Below are 21,917 nucleotides of genomic sequence, written 5' to 3'. Positions count from 1 at the left end.
TAGGAAGAGTGGGCTAGCTTTCTACCCTGTGACAGGCAGAATTCTAAGATGACATCCAAAGAGTCACAACCTGGTTGAATCTCCTGCCCTTGAATGTGGAAGGACCCAGCAGAAGTGAAGAATGTCACTCCTGTGGTTGAGTTACATGGTGTGAGGCACTGGCTGGCTGATGGAAGAAGAGGTTCTCCTGCTGGCCTGGAGGAAGTGGGCTGCCCTGTTGGGAAAGGGTCACGTAGCAGGGAAGTTCAGGTGGCCTCTAAGCGCTGCGAGTGGCCCTCGGCTGACAGGCAGCAAGAAAGCAGGGACCTCCAGTCCCACAACTGCAAGAAACTGAATTCTGCCAATAACCACATGAACTCAGAAGTACCCGCCAAGCTCCAGAGATGAACTGTCTGGCCCACACCTAAGTTGTTGCCATGGGAGACCCCGAGCAGAAGAGTCAGCCAAGCCAGACTCCTGACTCATAGGAACTATGGCCTTATACCTACTTTTGATCTTTATCTGCTGTTACTACAATTACTGCTCAAAGCTGACTCCTCTGTGGTACTGTATCAAGTGACTTATCTGAGGGCCACAGAGCCAGAGTTAGACTGGTAGAACTGGGACCAAAAACCAGTCTTCTTGACTACCTTTTCAGAGCCTTTGCTACAAAATGATGGTGTCTCTTTAAACTCTAATCCATATAATTACTTTAATAAAAAATGGAGACATAAAAGGCCTATCTCAAGCTATGAGATAGGAATATGGGACACAGGCTAAACGAAACCAGAGAAAGTTAAGACCTGCCAAAAGCCTTGCCAAGGAGAATTATATAAAGGTAGGAACTTTGCTTTGGTAAGGCAACATTCAGAATACATGCAGGCTAGCTGTAACAGTAGTTTCCCACCAAAGCAGTCCTAACTCAAGCATAATGAATTATCTAGTACAACACATAGGTTACTAGACTTGGGAGTCAGAAGGCCTGGATATATGTTCCAAGTCTGCATAACCCTAAGAAAATGATAAATTTCTGAGCCTCTTTATTTGTAAAACAAATACCTAAAACACTACACTACCTAAAACACAAGGTTGTTGAAGAAGTGAAATGGAATTTCTTTTATCCCTTTTTAAAATACTTATTTCTTCAGCAAGGACCATATGTAAAGCATTCCTGACATAAGAAAGCATTAGAAATACAGAGATGAAAACATCTCTAGGACATCCCTGGTGGCGCAGTGGTTAAGAATCCACCTGTCAATGCAGGGGACACGGGTTCGAGCCCTGGTCCAGGAAGATCCCACATGCCGCGGAGCAACTAAGCCCATGTGCCACAACTGCTGAGCCTGCGCTCTAGAGCCTGTGAGTCACAACTACTGAGCCTGCGTGCCACAACTACTGAAGCCCGCGCACCTGAAACCCATGCTCCGCAGCAAGAGAAGCCACCACAATGAGAAGCCCATGCACCACAACGAGGAGTGGCCCTTGCTTGCCACAACTACAGAAAGTTTGTGCACAGCAACGAAGACCCAATGCAGCCAAAAATAAATAATAAAATAAATAAATTTAAAAAAAAAACCTTTCTATTTCAGATAGTCCTATCTCAAAGGGGAACAAATCTTCTTCCTTGTCACTTGTCTTAGACCTCTCTTCTACAGTTGGAGATCTTATTTACAATCTTTACAAGGATCTGTGAACTTCCTGAAATAGCATGTAAATTCCCTCTATAAGTGCATTCCTCCGGGAAAAGGGTCCACAGCTTTGTTTCCTCAGATGCTCAGTGTAGTTTATGATGAATTCCAAAGAAGTCATAATAGTTAAGAACTATTGCTCTAAAAATACAGTATGGAATAAGTCCACATGAGACGACTCCATATATTTGGGCACCATATATGCTAAAAGTGTGTTCTTCTTTAGGGGAAACACCACTAATGTTTCAAACTGTTTGCCCTGCAGTTTGTCAGTCTCATGAGATATGACAGCCAGAACTAGATGCAAAATTCTAGGCGTGGTCTGAAGCTGTATACAATACAGTGAGATCAGGGACTCCCTTGAGCTAAGCGTCATATTTTTATCTTACATATACAACATTCTGGCTCATAATGATTGAGCCCAGTCTTTTTAAACTCTAAATGCAGGGTTTTATATTCAAATAGCACACGTGAAAGCTACCGCTTAAACTGATAGTGCTGTATCAATCTGATATTACAAAATCTGTTTTGACTTCATTGTTGCTGCCTGCTAAGATTATTCTGAATTATGATTCAAATACCCAATGCATTGGCCATACTTCTCAGCGGTATAATTTTCAAACTTAACAGGCAAATTTTCTAAGCCTTTATTCAAATGGATAAAAATGTCAAACCTAGAAAGTAAACTGAGAGCTCTGCAACTTGTCAACACAAACTTCCCGCCAGAGTGCCACAATCAGTTAATCAACAAATCTTCTTTGGCTGCAACTATTTAACTAGTGATAAAAAACTTTTTTTAAATTTAATTTATGTACAGTACCCCCAACCTTACTTACGAAGTGCTATGTGTGTTGCATCCTCTAAAGGGTAACCTCGTTTTGCAGAATTGATGACACAGAATCCAACAGAAGACATGGACTGCTCTCTGCAATCAAACAGAAAACACAAAAACTATACTCTAAGCATTCATAATAAATAATAAAAAATGCAGCTTAACTTCTCCTTCCCTGTCCCTTCAATGAATCTACTGTAATATTTAACCCAACTGCACTATGTAAAAGTTATATTAATATATAATTTAACTGCACCATTTGGGGGAAATATATTCCGAGTAAAATGGGAACTAAGTAAAATGGGAATTGGTTAAATTCTCAAGTCACCCAAATGTATTCCTCTTACTCTGCCACGTTTGAGAAGATGATTAATTCTATCTTCAGGTTCCTCCTAAATTATTTAAGTCCCTCAAAATTTGACTTTCATAGCTAGGTTTCATTTTAAAACCAGGGCCTTTACCAATGTATGGCATGCTATGTCTAGGAACTGAGCTAGCCATACTTTGCCAGCTGAAGTACGTTTCTGTAGCAGCTGTATAGGGAACTCTCAGCGGCTGTGCGATAGCGGCTCTTGTACTTAGGTCCCACTGTGTGAATGATGAACCGGGCAGCTAGATTAAATCCTTTTGTCAATTTTGCTTCACCTGTCCGGCAACCTGGGAACAAGGGAGAATATATAAGTCATGGAGCTGTTAGGAAAAAAAAAACCCAGCAAACTAACAGAACAATGCATGAAACAGAGAAAGTATTACGAACTTTGAGAAATTCCAGTTAAAAATATGGATTGAATACAAACATTTGTCTCTGATCCCAAAAAAGCAATACAACAGGTATAAAAAGAGAGACAAAGAGGATGGGAGAGAACATGAAGCAGAAGAGCATCATTAAAATTTTGGAAGGATAAAGTCAGTGGACTAGAAGCAACTGATTTAGCAAAGCAGAGAAACATAACTGCTTGCAGAAATGGGGTGACCAACATGAAGCAAGCTGGTCTGTTCTGAAAGGCAGTGTTGGATTGAAGACAGACTGCTTTGATTTAAATCCTGAATCTACCATGTTCCTGCTGTGACCCTTTGGACAAGCGCTTGGCCTCTCCATGCCTCAATTTCCTATATAAGGGGGATACTAGTAGTACTTACTTCACAGGATTAAACGAGTTAATATATGCAAAGTGCATTCATGCATTAGCTATTATTGTTGTTATTACTACAGAACACTAAAAAGGCTCAGAAATTGGAGGTCCTAAGAACTTCTGAAGGCTATGATGTGAAGTGGGACTAAAAAGAGGAGGCTGAGTTAAAAGTTTGCATAAAAACATTCAAATCTGCAACAACCCCTCTCTCAGCCAGCACAGCAAGGCAATGATTCCTTTACCACCACAGCAACAGGAAGGTTTATTCTTGGGAGATGCTGCACTAGAGCTTCTGGACTCTAAGAACCCCAGGCACAGCTGAAAAGAGGGGATTTGATTAAACTGTTATACTCAACAGTAATGGCTCTAGATCTCTGCTCCTAACTGGCTTCCAAAACAGACATCCATGATTCTACCCCTGGAAGATTCCCTTCCAGGAGACTAAGAGGCTCAAACCAAAGGACCTACAGGTTCTGATAACTGAGGGATGAGGGATGTTCTCCCAGTGAAACATCATCTGCATGCGCACAAAGCTTCCCAGCACCTTCTCAATTCCTCTCTTGAACATGCTAACACTCGAGGATCACCAGGAAGCGAGGAAAGCCTCTCAGAAACAGGGTGTGCGGGGGGGGGGGGCACAAATGCTAGCAAAAAAATACGCAATTTAGGGAAGGAAACTTAGAAAACAAGCCAAAAAACTCCCAACACTATAATTAATACTCTCAGAGAGGTGAGAAGAGACATTAGTATGTCTGAAACATAACCAGAATGTTATGAAAAACAGAATATTCAGAGAAGAGGAAAAAGCCTTTGTTAGAGCCAAGTGAAAAATATGACAGCAGAAATAAAAAGTTCAACAGATGGGTTAAAGCTAAAGTTGAGGAAATCTTCCAGAAAATAAACAGATAGAAAATAAGAGGTAACAGATATAAAACTCGGAGGATGAAATGGGAGGTAGAGCATCCAATAAAGTTTCTTCAAAGACAGAACAGAGAATACAGAGGGAAGGAAATTATTAAAAAAATAAAACAAGAAATTTCCCATAATGGAAAGATATGAGTTTCTAGACTCAAAGAGCCCATGGAATAACCAAACCAGACCAAGCCACATCACTTAAATTACTTAAATCACTTAAATTTCAATTAAAAAAACATCAGAAATAAAGATGAGATCATAAAGTTTCCAGAAAAGAAACCAGTAACATATGAAGAATCAGGAATAATAATATGAGATTTTTTCAAGAGCAATAATGAAATGGAGCAATGCCTTCAAAAATCTGGAAAATAATTTCTAACGTAGAATTTTATTTCCACCCAAACTATAATTTAGGACTATAAATTGTTGCTAAAACCATTATGTGAATGTACAATGAGGGACTAGATACTCATAGAGCCTAAACACCATCTTATTGATTACCTTTCAGCCACAAAGGATAAAATATAACTGTACAAATGGAAGGATCAAACCGTCATCACTCTAATCTGGAGAGCCTCTTAATAATGGTCCACTAACAGGTCAATCAGGTTTCATGTATCTTCTAATATGAGACAATATTAAGTACACAATACAACATCACCTATGAAATATTTTAGCCAAACTTGATTCCATTAGATATAACTTCCAGTTTAGAGGAAATACAAGGGATAAAGCAATAAACTAAATGGTACCTCAGGTGAATCAGATATATCCAGAAGGTGGGATATCTTGAAAAACATCTTGGCCTAATTCACTCAAACAAGTCATATTTCCCTCAAATCTTCTTTTCTCTATACTAATCCTAGCTCTTTAAACTATTCCTTCAAATAATATGGTTTCCACAATGTCTACTATGCTAATCATTTTCTTTTAGGTATATCCCAGTTTATCACTCTTAAAAAGTAATAACAAAAATAACATGAAAACTATGCAGCATGGGGTCCTAACAGGACAGAATAAATAACAGCCTCTCTTGACTTTGATGCTGTACTTTTCCCCTCAGCTTTACTGAGGCATAATTGACATATAACATTGTGTAATTATTGTGGTAACCATTTCACAATATATACATATATCAAACGACCATGTTTAAGGTGTACAACATGGTCATTTGATATATGTATGTATTGTGAAATGATTACCACAATAAGGTCAGTTAACGCATCTATCACCTCAAATAACTACTTTTCTTTATAGAGAGAACACTTCAGATCTACTCTCTTAACAACCTTCAAGTATGTAATAGTGTTATTAATTATAATCACCAAGCTGTACAACTTTAGTATTTATATTATAGCCTGAAGTTTGTTCCTTTGACCAACATCTCATTTCCCCCACCCGTCAACCACAATTCTATTCTCTGTTTCTATGACTTCAGCTTTTTTCAGATTCCATATATAAATGGGATCATTCAATATGCCTTTCACTTTATTTCACTTGGCATAACACCATCAAAGTCATGCATATTGTTGCAAATGGCAGGATTTCCTTTTTTATGGCTGAAAAATATTCCGCTGTGTATACTATATATTATATAATATGTACACACACACAGTTTATACATACACACACCACCACCACTACATTTTCTTTATTCACTCATCCATCAATGGACACTTAGGTTGTTTCCATGTCTTGGCTATCATAAATAATGCTGCAATGAACATTGGGGTGCAGATACCTCTTTGAGATAATGATTTCATTTTCTCTGGATTTACACCCAGAAGTGGAATTTCTGGACAATACAGTAATTCCATTTAAATTCTTTTGAGGAACCTCCATACTGTTTTCCATAACAGCTATCCCAATTCACATACTTACCATGAGTGCACAACAATTCCCTTTTCTCCACATCCTTAACAGCATGTTATCTCATTTTTAAAATAACAGCCATTCTAACAGGTGTGTGGTGATACTTCACTGTGGTTTTTTTTTTTTTTGTGGTACGTGGGCCTCTCACTGTTGTGGCCTCTCCCGTTGCAGAGCACAGGCTCCGGACGTGCAGGCTCAGCAGCCATGGCTCATGGGCCCAGCCGCTCTGCGGCATGTGGGATCTTCCCGGACTGGGGCACGAACCTGTGTCCCCTGCATCAGCAGGCGGACTCTCAACCACTCACTGTGCTGCCAGGGAAGCCCTTCACTGTGGTTTTTATTGAGCACCTTTGTATGCACCTATTGGCCATCTGCGTCTTATTTGGGAAAATGCCTCTTCTTGTGCTGTACAGAAGCTTTTTAGTTTGATGTAGTCCCATTTGTTACTGTTCTGATTATTATAGCCTTGTAGTATAGTTGGAAATCAGGAAGTGTGTTGCTTCTGGCTTTGCTCCTCTTTCTCAAGATTGTTTTGCCTATTTGGGGTCTTCTGTAGTCCCATACAAATTTTAGGATTCTTTTATCTATTTCTGTGAAAAATACCATTGGAGTTTTGATAGGGATTGCACTGAATCTATAGATGGTTTTGAGTAGTACAGATATTTTAACAATATTAATTCTTTCAATCAATGAACACAGGCTATCTTTCCATTTATGTCTTATGTCTTCTTCAATTTCTTTCATCAATGTTTTATAGTTCTCAGTGTACCGATCTCTTACCTATTCACTAAATTTATTAGTAAGAATGTTATTCTTTTTGATGCTACTGTAAAATGGGATTGTTTTCAGAATTTCATTTTCAGGTGGTTCATTGTTACTGTATAGAAATGCAACTGATTTTTGCATGTTGATTTTGTATCCTGCAACTTTACTGGATTTACTCGTTCTAACAGTTGTTTTTTTGTTTTTTTTTTTTTTGCAGTACGCGGGCCTCTCACTGCTGTGGCTCTCCCATTGTGGAGCACAGGCTCCGGATGCGCAGGCTCAGCGGCCATGGCTCACGGGCCTAGCCACTCCGCGGTATGTGGGATCCTCCCGGACCGGGGCATGAACCCATGTCCCATGCATCGGCAGGCGGACTCTCAACTACTGCGCCACCAGGGAAGCCCCTTCTAACAGTTTTTTGGTGGAGTCTTTACAATTTTCTCTAAATAAGATCATGTTACCTTCAAACAGTAATAATTTTACTTCTTTTCTGATTTGGATGCCTTTTGTTTCATTTTCTTGCCTAATTGCTCTGGATATGTTGAAGTATGTTCCCTCTACATTGAACATGTTTAGAATTTTTATCAAGAAAAATGTGATGAATTTTGTCAAACGTTTTTTCTTCATCTATTGAGAGGATTATATAATTTTCACTCTTCATTCCATTAATGTGGTGTATCACATTTATTGATTTGTGTACGTTGAACCATCCTTTCATCCCAAGGATAAATCCCACTTGATCACAGTGTGTGATTCTTTTAAAGTGCTGCTGTATTGTTTGCTACTATTTTGTTGAGAATTTTTGCATCTATATTCATCAGAGATATAGGCCTGTAGCTTTCTTTTCTTGCAGTGTCCTTTTTTCTCTTAGAATTAGAAAAACTTTATTATGCAATCATACATCAATTTTTTTGTATTTAATGAACCAATAAAAATCCTCTGTAAAATTATAACTACTAATGATTCCTTTAATAGGAACGTTATTTTAGAATTAATTTTTATTTTTTTAATATCTTTATTGGAGTATAGTTGCTCTACAATGTTGTGTTAGTTTCTGTTGCACAACAAAGTGAATCAGCTATAAGTATACATATATCCCCATATCCCCTCCCTCCTCAGCCTCCCTCCCACCCTCCCTATCCCACTCCTCTAGGTCATCACAAAGCATCGAACTGATCTCCCTGTGCTATGCAGCTGCTTCCCAATAGCCATCCATTTTACATTTGGTAGTGTATATATGTCAATGCAGCTCTCTCACTTCATCCCAGTTTCCCCTTCCCCGCCGTGTCCTCAAGTCCATTCTCTACGTCTGGTCCTTTATTCCTGTCCTGCCACTAGGTTCATCAGTACCGTTTTTTAGATTCCATATATGTGCGTTAGCATACACTATTTGTTTTTCTTTTTCTGAGTTACTTCACTCTGTATGACAGACTCTAGGTCCATCCACCTCACTACAAATAATTCAGTTCATTCCTTTTTATGGCTGAGTAATATTCCATTGTATACATGTGACACATCTTCTTTATCCATTCATCTGTCGATGGACACAAAGGTTGCTTCAATATCCTAGCTATTGTAAACAGAGCTGCAGTGAACATTGGGATACATGTCTCTTTTTGAATTATGGTTTTCTCAGGGTATATGCCCAGTAGTGGGATTGCTGGGTCATATGGTAGTACTTATTTTAGTTTTTTAAGGAAAACGATACTCCATACTGTTCTCCATAGTGGCTGTATCAATTTACATTCCCGTCAACAGTGCAAGAGGGTTTCCTTTCTCCATACCTTCTGCAGCATTTATTGTTTGTAGATTTTTTGATGATGGCCATTGTGACGGGTGTGAGGTGATACCTCATTGTGGTTTTGATTTGCATTTCTCTAATGATTAGTGATGCTGAGCATCTTTTCATGTGTTTGTTGGTAATCTGTATGTCTTCTTTGGAGAAATGTCCATTTAGGTCTTCTGCCCATTTTTGGACTGGGTTTTTTGTTTTTTAGATATTGAGCTGCATGAGCCGCTTCTATATTTTGGAGATTAACCTTTTGTCAGTTGATTCCATTCTGAGGCCTGTCTTTTTGTCTTGTTTATGGTTTCCTTTGCTGTGCTAAAGCTTTTAAGTTTCCTTAGGTCCCATTTATTTGTTATTTTATTTCCATTACTCTGGGGGAGGTCAAAAAAAAACCTTGCTGTGATTTATATCAAAGGGTGTTGTGCCTATGTTATCCTCTAAGAGTTTTACAGTGCCTGGCCTTACACTTAGGTCTTCAATCCACTTTGAGTTTATTTTTGTGTATGGTGTTAGAAGTGTTCTAATTTCATTCTTTTACATGTAGCTGTCCAGTTTTCTCAGCTCTACTTATTGAAGAGGCTGTCTTTTCTCCATTGTATATTCTTGCCTCCTTTGTCAACGATAAGGTGGCCAGATGTGCGTGGGTTTCTCTTTGGGCTTTCCACCCTGTTCCATTGATCTATATTTGTTTTTGTACCAGTACCCTACTGTCTTGATTAGAGTACCTTTGTAGTATAGTCTGAAAACAGGGAGCCTGATTCCTCCAGCTCCATTTTTCTTCCTCAAGATTGCTTTGCCTATTCGGGGTCTTTCGTGTTTCTATACAAATTGTAAAACTTTTTGTTCTAGTTCTGTGAAAAATGCCATTGGTAATTTTATAGGGATTGCATTGAATCTGTAGGTTGCTTTGGGTAGTATAGTCATTTCCACAATGTTGATTCTTCCAGTCCAAGAACATAGTATACCTTTCCACCTGTTTGTATTGTCTTTGATTTCTTTCATCAGTGTCTTATAGTTTTCTGCATACACATCTTCTGCCTCCTTAGGTAGGTTTATTCCTAGGTATTTTATTCTTTTTGCTGCAATAGTAAATGGGAGTGTTTCTTTGATTTCTCTTTCTGATTTTTTTGTTGTTAGTGTATAGGAATGCAAGAGATTTCTTTTTTTGTGTGTGTGGAGAAAGAATGTTTATTTTTTGACAGTTTAAGGCCCCTCTTTAATTACATCTCTGTTCTTTTCATTTCACCAGATAAAAGAATTTTTCAACCCCTCTCAGTAATAACCCAATGTTCAAGAAACATAAATACTAGGAAATTATTCCACATTTGCTCATTAATTCATGTATGTTTTCATTCAACTAATGCAGCAAGAGTCTAGTGTGTGCAAATATCATGGGAACAACTTACTTGTCCTCTACTCACCATTCTGTATCGTAGGCCCCAATTTTCCTACCTTGTATTCAGTTAAATGGCAAACAGCCGACTGCCATCCTTAGGATAAGCATATTGCTTTACACCATTAATATATTGTCTTCCTCCTTCTCATTTCTAATATCATGAACCTCAGTCTCTATAGTCTTCGGAATGCAAGAGATTTCTGTGCATTAATTTTGTATCCTGCTACTTTACCAGATTCATTGATTAGCTCTAGTAGTTACCTGGTAGCATCTTTAGAATTTTCTATGTATAGTATCATGTCAGCTGGAAAGAGTGACAGTTTTACTTCTTCTTTTCCAATTTGGATTCCTTTTATTTCTTTTTCTTCTCTGATTGCTCTAAAACTTCCAAAACTATGTTGAATAATAGCGGTGAGAGTGGGCAACCTTGTCTTGTTCCTGATCTAGAGGAAATGCTTTAAGTTTTTCACCATTGAGAATGATGTTGGCTGTGGGTTTGTCATATATGGCCTTTATTATGTTGAGGTAGGTTCCCTCTATGCCTACTTTCTGGAGAGTTTTATCATAAATGGGTGTTGAATTTTGTCAAAAGCTTTTTCTGCATCTAATGAGATTATCCTATGGTTTTTATCCTTCAGTTTGTTAATATAGTGTATCACATTGATTGATTTGCATATACTGAAGAATCCTTCCATTCATGGGATAAACCCCACTTGATCATGGTGTATGATCCTTTTAATGCGCTGCGGGATTCTGTTTGCTATTATTTTGTTGAAGATTTTTGCATCTATGTTCATCAATGATATTGGCCTGGAATTTTTTTTGTGACAACTTTGTCTGGTTTTGGTATCAGGGTGATGGTAGCCTCATAGAATGAGTTTGGGAGTGTTCCTCCCCCTGTTATATTTTGGAAGAGTTTGAGAAGGACAGATGTTAGCTCTCCTCAAAATGTTTGATAGAATTCACCTGTGAAACCATCTGGTCCTGGACTTTTGTTTATTGGAAGATTTTAAATCACAGTTTCAATTTTAGTGCTTGTGATTGGTCTGTTCATGGTTTCTATTTCTTCCTGGATCAGTCTTGGAAGGTTATACTTTTCTAAGAATTTGTCCATTTCCTCCAGGTTGCCCATTTTATTGGCATATAGTTGATTGTAGTAGTCTCTCATGATCCTTTGCATTTCTGCAGTGTCACTATTACTTCTCCTTTTTCATTTCTAATTCTGTTGATTTGAGTCTTCTCCCTTTTTTCTCCTGACGAGTCTGGCTAATGGTTTATCAATTTTGTTTACCTTCTCAAAGAACCAGCTTTTAGTTTCATTGATCTTTGCTACTGTTTCCTTCATTTCTTTTTCACTTATTTCTGATCTGATCTGATCTGTATGATTTCTCTCCTTCTGCTAAATTTGGGTTTTGTTCTTCTTTCTCTAACTGCTTTAGGTTAAGTTATTTGAGATTTTTCTTGTTTTTTGAGGTAGGATTGTATTGCTGTAAACTTCCCTTAGAACTGCTTTTGCTGCATCCCATAGGTTTTGAGTCGCCGTGTTTTCATTGTCATTTGTTTCTAGGTATTTTTTAGTTTCCTCTTTGACTTCTTCAGTGATCTCTTGGTTGTCTAGTAGCTTATTGTCTAGCCTCCATGTGTATTTTTTACAGTTTTTTTTCCTGTAATTGATATCAAGTCTCACAGCATTGTGGTTGGAAAAGATGCTTGATATTTCAATATTCTTAAATTTACCAAGGCTTGATTTGTGACCAAAGATGTGATCTATCCTGGAGAATGTTCTGTGTCTACTTGAGAAGAAAGCATATTATATTGGTTTTGGATGCAATGTCCTATAAATATCAAATTAAGTCCATCTGGTCTAATGTGTCATTTAGAGTTTGCATTTCCTTATTTATTTTCTGTTTGGATGATGAGTCCATGGGTGTAAGTGGGGTGTTAAAGTCACCTACTATTATTGTGTTACTGTTGATTTCCCCTTTTATGGCTGTTAGCATTTGCCTTATGGATTGAGGTGCTCCTATGCTGGGTGCATAGATATTTACAATTGTTATATCTTCTTGGATTGATCCCTTGATCATTGTCCTTCCTGGTCTCTTGTAGTAGTCTTTATTTTAAAGTCTATTTTTTCTAATATATTATTATTCCAGCTCTCGTTTGACTTCCATTTGCACGGAATATCTTTTTCCATAACTTCAATTTCAGTCTTTATGTGTCCCTAGGTGTGAAGTGGGTCTCTTGTAGACAGCATATATATGGATCTTGTTTTTGTATCCATTCAGCCAGTCTGTGTCTTTTGTTTGGGGCATTTAATCCATTTACATTTAAGGTAATTATCAATATGTATGTTCCTATTTCCATTTTCTTAATTGTTTTGGGTTTGTTTGTGTTAAGACTTTTCCTTCTCTTGTATTTCCTGCCTAGAGAAGTTCCTTTAGCATTTGTTGCAAAGCTGGTTTGGTGATGCTGAATTCTTTTAACTTTTCCTTGTCTGTAAAGGTTTTAACTTATCTGTTCAATCTGAATGAGATCCTTGCTGGGTAATCTTGGTTGCAGGTTTTTCCCTTTCATTACTATAAATATATCTTGCCACTCCCTTCTGGTCTGTAGAGTTTCTGCTGAAAGATCAGCTGTTAACCTTATGGGGATTCCCGTGTATGTTATTTGCTGCTTTTCCCTTGATGCTTTTAATATTTTTTCTTTGGGTTTACTCTTTGTTAGTTTGATTAATACGTGTCTTGACATGTTTCTCCTTGGGTTTATCCTGTATGGGACTCTCTGTTCTTCCTGGACTTGACTACTTCTTTTCCTATGTTGGGGAAGTTTGCAACTCTAATCTCTTCAAATATTTTCTCAGACTCTTTTTTTTTTTCTTTTTCTACTGGGACACCTATAATTCGAATGTTGGTGTGCTTAATGTTGTCCCAGATGTCTCTGAGACTGTCCTCCATTTTCATTTTTTTTTCTTAATCTGCTCTGTGGCAGTTATCTCCACCATTCTATCTTCCAGCTCACTTATCTGTTCTTCTGTCTCATTTATTTTGCTATTGATTCCTTCTAGAGTATTTTTAATTTCAGTTATTGTGTTGTTCATTACTGTTTGTTTGCTCTTTAGTTCTTCTAGGTCCTTGTTAAACGTTTCTTGTATTTTCTCTATTCTATTTTCTAGATTGTGGATCATCTTTACTATCACTACTCTGAATTCTTTTTCAGGTAGTTTGCCTATTTCCTCTTTATTTATTTGGTCTCGTGGGCTTTTACCTTGCTTCTTTACCTGTAAGGTATTTCTCTGTGTTCTCATTTTACCTAATTTACAGTGTTTGAGATCTCCTTTCCCTAGGCTGCAGGATCATAGTTCCTTTTGCTTCTGTTCTCTGCCCCCAGTGGTTAAGGTTGGTCCAGTGTCTTGTGTAGGCTTCCTGATAGGAGGGACTGATGCCTGCGCTCTGGTGGGTGGAGCTGAGTCTTTTTTCCACTGATGAGCAAGGCCAGGTCAGGTGGTGTGTTTTGGGGTGTCTGTGAGCTTAGTATGAGTTTAGGTAGTCTGTGTGCTGATGGGTGGGTTTGTGTTCCTGTCTTGTTTGTTGTTTGCTGTGAGCAGCTGGGAGCTGCTGGCAGTTGGGTGGAGATGGGTCTTGGATTCAGATGGAGGCTTCTGTGACATCTCTCAGTGATTAATCTTCCTTGGAGCCGGGAATTCTGTAGTGTTCCAGCACCCTGGACTCAGTGCTCCCACTCCAGAGCCTCTGGCCCAACTTCTGGTCGAGGGACCAAGACCCCACAAGTCGCTCATCCCGGCAATAAAGGGGATTAAAAAAAAAAAAACTAACAAAACCCCAGACAAATGTTATAAATTAAAATCAAACAATCAGAAACAGAAACAAGGAAGCACACACACACACACAAAAGAAAGAAAAATAGAACCAAATAAATCAAATAGCAAGAGAACAACCAGACAAACAAAAGAACCCAAGAATGAAATCAAACAATTAAGAAGAAAGGTGACAAAAACCAAGAAACAAAACCAAAGCAGAGTGCCAACTGAAGAATGAAGCAAAGAAACAGAACAAACTGACAAAAATGATATAGAAAAAGAGAAAGGGGAAAGATGACAGAACAACAGAAAAGCAATGTAGAAACAAATATAAAAAAAATAGAAAGTATATTTTAGAAAAAAAAAGACAAACAAAACCCTGGAGAAATGGTAAAAACAAAATCAAACAAAAAGAGAAACAAGGAACACAAACACACATAAAAGAAACAAAAACAGAACAACCAGACAAACAGAAGAACTCAAAAGTGAAATCAAACAATTAGGATTAAAACTAACAAAAACACATAACCTAAAAACAAAACCAAAGCAGTGTGACCACTAAAGAATAAAGCAAGGAAACAGAACTTATAAAAATGATTAAAAAAATAACAATAAAATAAAATAAAAAGGGAAAAAACACAAACAGAAAAGCAAAGTAGAAACAGAAATATATACATTAAAAAAAGGAAAATTTATTAAAGAAAAAGAAAAAGGAAAAAAATTAGGGAAAAGAACACAGAAAAGTAAAAACAGAAATGTATAAAAAAAAAAGAAAGTAAAAATATGTTATAAAACATGGAGATCCCAAAAGAGTAAAAAACAAAAAAAACAAAAAAAACCATAAAACCAAAAAAAAACAAAAAAAAAAGCTAGAACCAAGAACAGAATGAATCAAAACATAATGAAATTAATAGCAATAATTATGTGTCCCTGGCATCTCTGCTGTAAGTGTCCTTGCATATGCCGTGAGCTAGAGCCCACCTCCGCCTCCCCAAGAGGCTCTCCTCTGCCTCTGGGCTGGTCTCTAGACCTTCTGTGGGCCCTGTGGGCACCACTCAGACTCTGATCTGGCCCAATTCCTGCATGTGCTGCCCCCAACGTCCACAGCTGCCAGAGCTAGACCATTTTCATTTGTGGGAACACTCATTGTCTACTCAGATATTCCTTAGATGCAGGATCTACCTAGCTGATTGCAGGGATTTAGTCTGCAGCTTGTACAGCTGATGGAAAGATTTTTGATCTTCCTTAGTCACCCCGTCCCGGGGGTTCAGCTCTGGTTTCATTCCCACCTCTGCGCGTGGTCCACCCACAGGAGTCTGGTCCTGAGGCTGCCTTGGAGCTCTAGGGTCTGCCCCCGTGAAGACCAGGTGCAGAGGTGGTATGACTGCTTGGATCATGGGAGCCCTTACAGCCCCAAATGCACAGCGAAGCTGCCAGCCACAGGCACAAGAGATGTGGTCGTAGTGAGGGCCTTTTCTGGCGCCCAGCATAAGGCACATGAGGGCCAGCCCTTGCCAGGGTTTTTCTGGCACCCGGCAGCAGGTGTGCAAGGGCCAGCCCTGAGACGGTTTTTTTGCCCTGCAGCCAGCACGTGAGGGCCAGCTCTCAGGGGGCTTTGTTTATTGCTCGGCAGCCAGCGCACAGAGCCAGCCGTGAGTGGGCTTCTTTTATTGTCGTCAGCAGGCACTGGCATGTAGGGAGAGAGAGGTTACAATGGTGGCTCCTCACCCCTCTTGTGACTCAGCAATAGCGCCCTGCTTCCATGGCAGTCCAGTCTTCCTCCACAGGCATTCCCTGCTGCAGATTTCCTCCCTCCTGTCCCCTCAGTCCGTCTCCCCACAGCCCACAGCAGTTCTCACTCTGGGCCTGTTCTCCAATCCCCATGCACCAGCTCCCAGCCCCCTTGCACACCTGTGAATACACGTCCCAGTCCGGGGCACATAGGGCTGAGGTATGGACCATCTGTGTACTTCTCACTCTGTCCCGTCTGCCACAGATTGGCCGCTTCACCTTCTTCTGACAGCCTCAAATGCTGCCCTTCTGTCCCAATCGATTTCCCCGTCGGAGAGGGGGTTTCCCCAAATTCGCACATCTCTCCTCTGCTTCAGCTCTCCCGACCCAGAGTGCAGGTCCTGTCCTACTTCCTCTCCTTCTCCTTCTCCCTTCTTTTTTCCGTCCTACACAGTTATGCAGGGATCTTTATAGTCCTTTCCAGTGTCCAAGGTCTTCTGCTAGTTTTCAGCCAGTGTTCTGTGAGAACTGTTGCATCTACAGATGTATTCCTGACGCATCCGTAGAGAGAGATGAACTCCATGTCTACTTACTCCTCTGCCATCTTGAATCTCTCTTCTTGTAGCATCCTTATCTGGCTTTGGTATCGGGGTAGTGCTGTCCCTGTAAAATGAATTTGGAAGCGTTCACTCCTCTTCGACTTTTTCACAGAAGAAATTGAGAAGAATTGGTATTAATTCTTCTCTATGTGTATATGTATGGTAGAATTCACCGGGGAAGCCATCAGGTTGTGGGCTTATTTTTGTTGGAAAGTTTTTGATTGTTGATTCAAGTCTCCTTACTCCTTTCGTCTGTTCAGATTTTCTGTTCCATCATGGTTCAGTCTTGTTAGGTTGCATGTTTGCTAGGAAGTTATCTGTTTCTTCTAGGTTATCCAATATGTTGGCAAATAATTGTTCATAGTAGTCTCTTATAATCTTTTGTCTTTCTATGGTGTTAGCTGTAATATCTCCACTTTCATTTAGAATTCTGAGTCCTTTATTTCCCCATGGTTAGTTGAGCTAAACATTTGTCTCTCTTCTTTAAAAGCCAACTCTTTTTGTTGCTTTTTTCCTATTGTCTTTCTAGTTTCTATTTCTTTTATTTCTGCTCTAATATTTACTATTTCCTTCCCTCTGCTAACTATAGGCTTAGATTGACCTTTTTTTTCTAACTCCTTGAGGTTTAAAATTAGGTTGTTTGAGCTGTTCTTTTCTTCTAATGTAGGCATTTAGTGATATAAATTTCTCTTAGAACTTTTTTTTTTTACATCCCATAAGTTTCGCATGTTGTATTTTCCTTTTCATTGTCTCAAGATAATTTCTGATTTCCCTTCTGATTTCTTCTTTGATCCAATGGTTTTTCAGGAGCATACTGTTAAATTTCCACATATTTGTGATTTTTTTCTTTTTCTTTTTGTTATTGATTTCTAGTTTCACACAACTGTGGTTAGAAAAGATTCCGGACATGACCTCAGTCTTCTTAAATTTGATAAGATTTGCTTTCTGGCCCAATATGATTTTTCATGGAGAATGTCCCATGTATGCTTGAGAAGAATGTATATTCTGGCGCTGTTGGATGGAATATTCTGTATATGTCTTAGGTTCATTTGGACCATAGTGTTATTCAGGCCTTCTGTTTCCTTACTAATTTTCTGTCTGGATGATCTATCCAATATTTATAGTGGGGTATTGAGGTCCCTAATTATTACTGTATTTCCATCTATTTCTCCATTCAGTTCTATTAATATTTGCCTTAAATACTTAGGTGCTTCAATGTTGGGTGCACATATATTTACAATTGTTATATTCTCTTGATGAATTGACCCCTGGACCATATAGTGATCTCTGTCTCTTGTGACCAATTCTGACTGAAAGTCTATTTTATCTGATGTAAGTATAGCCACTCTTACTCCCTTTTGGTTTCCATTTGCATGGAATATCTTTTTTTATCCATTCACTTCCAGCCTGTATGTGTCATTAAAGCTAAAGTGAGTCTCTTGTAGGCAGCATATTGTTGGATTCTTTTTCTTTTTTTATCCTTCATCCCCTCTGTGTCTTTTGGTTGGAGAATTTAGTCCTTTAGCATTTAAAATAATTATTAATAGGTAATTACTGTCATTTTGTTAATTGTTTTCTGAGTATTTTTTTAAGTCTCCTATCCTTTGTTCCTCTCTTGCTGTCTTACTTTATTTTTTTTTTTAAACTGGTATGCTTTAACTCCTTTCTCTTTTTTTTGTATCTATCATAGGTTTTATTCTTTGTGGTTACCATGAGGTTTACATTAAACATCTTATAAATATAACAGTTTATTTTAAGCTGATTACAAACCTTCACTTGTGATGTTGTGCAATGATGCATCTGATACTGTTAGTGTTTTCAGTAGAAATGATGCATTATCATCTCGGAGTCTAGTCAGTTAAAATCCCAGGGAACTTCTATTCATTCATTTATCAGCTACTGAAAGGATGCCTTTACTATACTTGGTACTGGGAACATGGAGGCCAATAAGACATATGGTTCCTGTCCTCAAGGAGTTCAAAGTTTAATGGGGACATAATAATTATATAAACAATTTACAAAATTACAATTGTGCTAAGAGCACCAAAGAGAAGTACCACAGGTTGGGAGCATATACCATGAGCGATTCTGAAGTAAAAGGAAGTAGCGCTTTGAGGAAGAGATATAAGCAAAGACTTAAGATTAAGAGTTAAGAATTGAGAGAAAGAACAACAGCACATGCAAAATTGAAAAGGAGCTGGATGACAAGGCAATGAGAGATCAGTCTGGTTCAAGTACATTGAGGAAGGTAAAAGGGGACCTGGAAGTAAGTGAGTGAGATCTTGCAAGAACTTGGAGAACAGTTTAAGGAGTTAGGACTTAAAGTGTAATGAGAGGCCACTAAATGGTTTGAAGCAGGGGAGTAATGAGAAGGGATTTACAGTTTAAAAAGCAAATACTTACTACGTGTGGAAAACAGATTCAAGTAAAGAATGGTTGTAGGAGACCAATTGGGAGGGAGGCAATGGCTGTAGTCCAGGCAGGGGATGACGCAGCACAGGCTAGGCTGGAGGTGGTGGTAATACAGAGAGATTCAAGATCTATTTAGGGCTTGATGACAGACTTTATGTGGGGAATAAGGAAGAGGAAAGTGTTAATGCTAACTTTTTTTGCATGAAAAATGGAGGAGATGATAATGCCATTTTACTGAGAAAGCAAATTCTTATATAAAAAGTGTTGTCAGACTGGGCTTCCCCATCCTGAACTTGGGTAATTAATGTTTTCAACTTACTGCAAGACCTTTATATTCATCCCTGTTGATTTTTTCATTTCTTTGGCTCATACTTCCAGTCGGTTCGGATATTTCAAAATCTTTAGTCTATCATCCAATGTCTCCTATAAATCCTCCCAGCTTTTTATCATCTACAAATTTGGTAAGTCATACTTTGTTATCATTTACTAAGTTGTTGTTAAGCATGTAAAAAGAGGACAGAATTAAGTACTCAGCCCTTCCGTGCATCCTTAATAATCTCCCTTCAGGGTGGCACTGGTTCATTAAGCAATACAACTGAGGAGTGTAACCAGCACCAGCAATAACACTAAACACTGAGGATGTGCCTAGCACTTAATGTCCATTATTTAATTTATTCTTCATGAAATTAATTTTTTCCATCCTCAAATACTCATTGAGCTCTTGTTATGTGTCAGGAACTAAGATAGGGACTATTATCATCCCCATTTTAGAGATAAGGAAACTCAGGCTCAGAGGTGAAGTAACTGGTCCTAAGTAACACACTTAGTAAAGGACAGAGTTATAATATGAACCCCAGCTTGGAGACCCTCCAAACATATGCTGCTAAAAATTGAGTTTTTATTTCATATACTTAAATTTTATATTTTATTAATTCATAAGTCCAGCTCTAAGGTGTAAGTGAGCGTGCGCGCTCATTAGGAATTTTTCCAGACCAGTTTCTCTGTTACTTATATCAAAGAACTTCTCAGTATTATCTCTAATACATATTATAATTTCTACATATTCTTCATGGCATCATGTTGTTAGTTAAACTGAGGGCTTTTTCCCACATCTACCCTCACAAAGTTCAGTTTCTTGATCAGATAGACAATTCTTCTCTCTTTATCTCTTCTTTCATAGTCAGCATTATAAATGATCCTGTTCAAATTCTAATATCTTTATTAGGTTAAAAACCAATTGTTTGTAGAAGTCTAAGAAATGAAGATTTTTTTATATAGGTGGGATTTGCTGTTTACATTTTAAGAAAAATTGCTCTATTTCAAAAATACTTTTTATGAAATGGGATAATTGAATTTCACAATATTCCCTTTACACACAAATAATAATAACAAAAAGTTGTGAGGTTGGTAAGTTAAGAAAATAAATGCAAATAAGGTAAACAAGATTCTGAACGAACAGGACTCCTCCTGTCTTCAATTCCAAAGAAATATTCCCAGAAGAAGAATGTACTGGTTTAAAAAAAAAAAAAAAAAGAAAGTAGAGAATTAACCCAGAACACACTTGGTTTTTACCAGTAAGTCAATTTCATTTCAGAAGTGTGACACTCTATGTCCAGGAGGTATATAAAAAAATTCTGTCAATATCATAACTCAATAAAAAATTTTCAGTTTAGATAAAGAATAGTTGTTTTATAAGGCTTATTGGTGCAAGACATTATACAGCCAAGAAAATGTTACCAAAAATCTAACTGGCTATGATGACTGTCATTTTAAAATTCAGGAACACGACAGAGGGGTTTTACCAAGTAAAGTCTCAGCACTCAGCTTCTAACACATTATAGGTTTTTCAAAGGCTGTATTTATTTAGTTTTAACAACAACAAAAGAGCTACATCTACTTAGTTTCTCACTTACACGCAAAATATACTTCTTCAAACATCAAAATAAATGTTTCCTAAGCACTAACATACCTAAGAAAATTCACTCACCTCTAAGTTTCTGGAGGTCCTCCTTCAAATCAGGCCCTGCAAGCATGAAGATACTTTCTGACACAGGATTCTTATCAGTAAGACTTTCATTGCTGGTATTCACAATAGCTGTACAGTTCAGTAATGCCACATCTCCTTTCCTGAGGAAAATAAATAAATAAGAGCAAGTGTGGGGAAGAGGAGGCAGATAAGAAAGCTAGTTTCTAATTGTTTCAAAACATTCTATCTTCACTCCCTTCACAACATTGGTTTTACCAGTTCACAAGCTTAAGCAATAGTAAAAAGTTGTTCCTGATTCAGAAAGGCTAATATGGCATCGCAGATAGATCTTGAACGCAATTGCTGTAACCCTGAAACCCACAAAACCATCATGTCATTCCTTTGCTTCTTACATAAGAGATGTGTGTGAGATGGGGAGTGACAGCTAATGGGAACAGGACTTTGGGGTGATGAAAATGTTCTAAAATTGACTCTGGTGACGGCTGCACAATTTTGTGAATATACTAAAAGCCACTGACTTGTACAATGTAAACTAGTGCATTTGTATGGTATATGAATTACATCTCTAAAGCTTTTTTTAAAAACAGAAATGTACTACTACTACTACATGCAACAACATAGACGAACTTTCAAATAATTGTGTTGAATGAAAGAGGCCAGGCTGAAAAAAAGAGTACACGATTCCATTTATATAAAGCTCTAGAAAATGCATACTAATCTATAGTGACAGAAAGATGAATGATTGCTTGGGGATGTTGAGGCAGGGAGGGGCAGGAGAGAGGGATTACCAAGGGACACAAAAAAACTTCCGGGGTGATAAATATATTCACTATCTTGATTCTGGTGATGGGTTCATGGGTGTATACATGTCAAAATTTACCAAACTGTACACTTTAAATATATGCAGTTTATTGTAAGTTAATTAAGTCTCAATAAAGCTGTAAATGTGTATGCAAAGTAATATTTCAATAATGCAAGGGTTCACAAAAAAGAGTTTAGAAA

The 21,917-nt window shown here is 38.0% G+C and overlaps 1 protein-coding gene across 4 annotated transcripts in view; it reads right to left on the bottom strand.

Moving 5' to 3' along the window:
• Positions 1-21,917, bottom strand: part of GDAP2 (ganglioside induced differentiation associated protein 2) — a 70,634-nt gene that overhangs the window by 39,474 nt on the left and 9,243 nt on the right. For all 4 annotated transcript variants that reach the window (XM_089917064.1, XM_022583949.2, XM_022583950.2 and 1 more), the window contains 3 exons: positions 20,916-21,055; positions 3,003-3,156; positions 2,504-2,592 (listed from right to left, as the gene is read on the bottom strand). In XM_089917064.1, coding sequence (XP_089773190.1) covers positions 2,504-2,592; positions 3,003-3,156; positions 20,916-21,055 — 383 coding nt within the window. The remainder of the gene's footprint in view (positions 1-2,503; positions 2,593-3,002; positions 3,157-20,915; positions 21,056-21,917) is intronic.

Source organism: Delphinapterus leucas, chromosome 1, assembly GCF_059928025.1.
Source record: "Delphinapterus leucas isolate spDelLeu-1000000601 "Yukka" chromosome 1, BTC_Dleu_Yukka2, whole genome shotgun sequence".
Lineage (NCBI taxonomy): Eukaryota > Metazoa > Chordata > Mammalia > Artiodactyla > Monodontidae > Delphinapterus > Delphinapterus leucas.
Note: the sequence above shows the minus strand (reverse complement) of the source record. Positions and strands in the feature narration are given on the sequence as shown.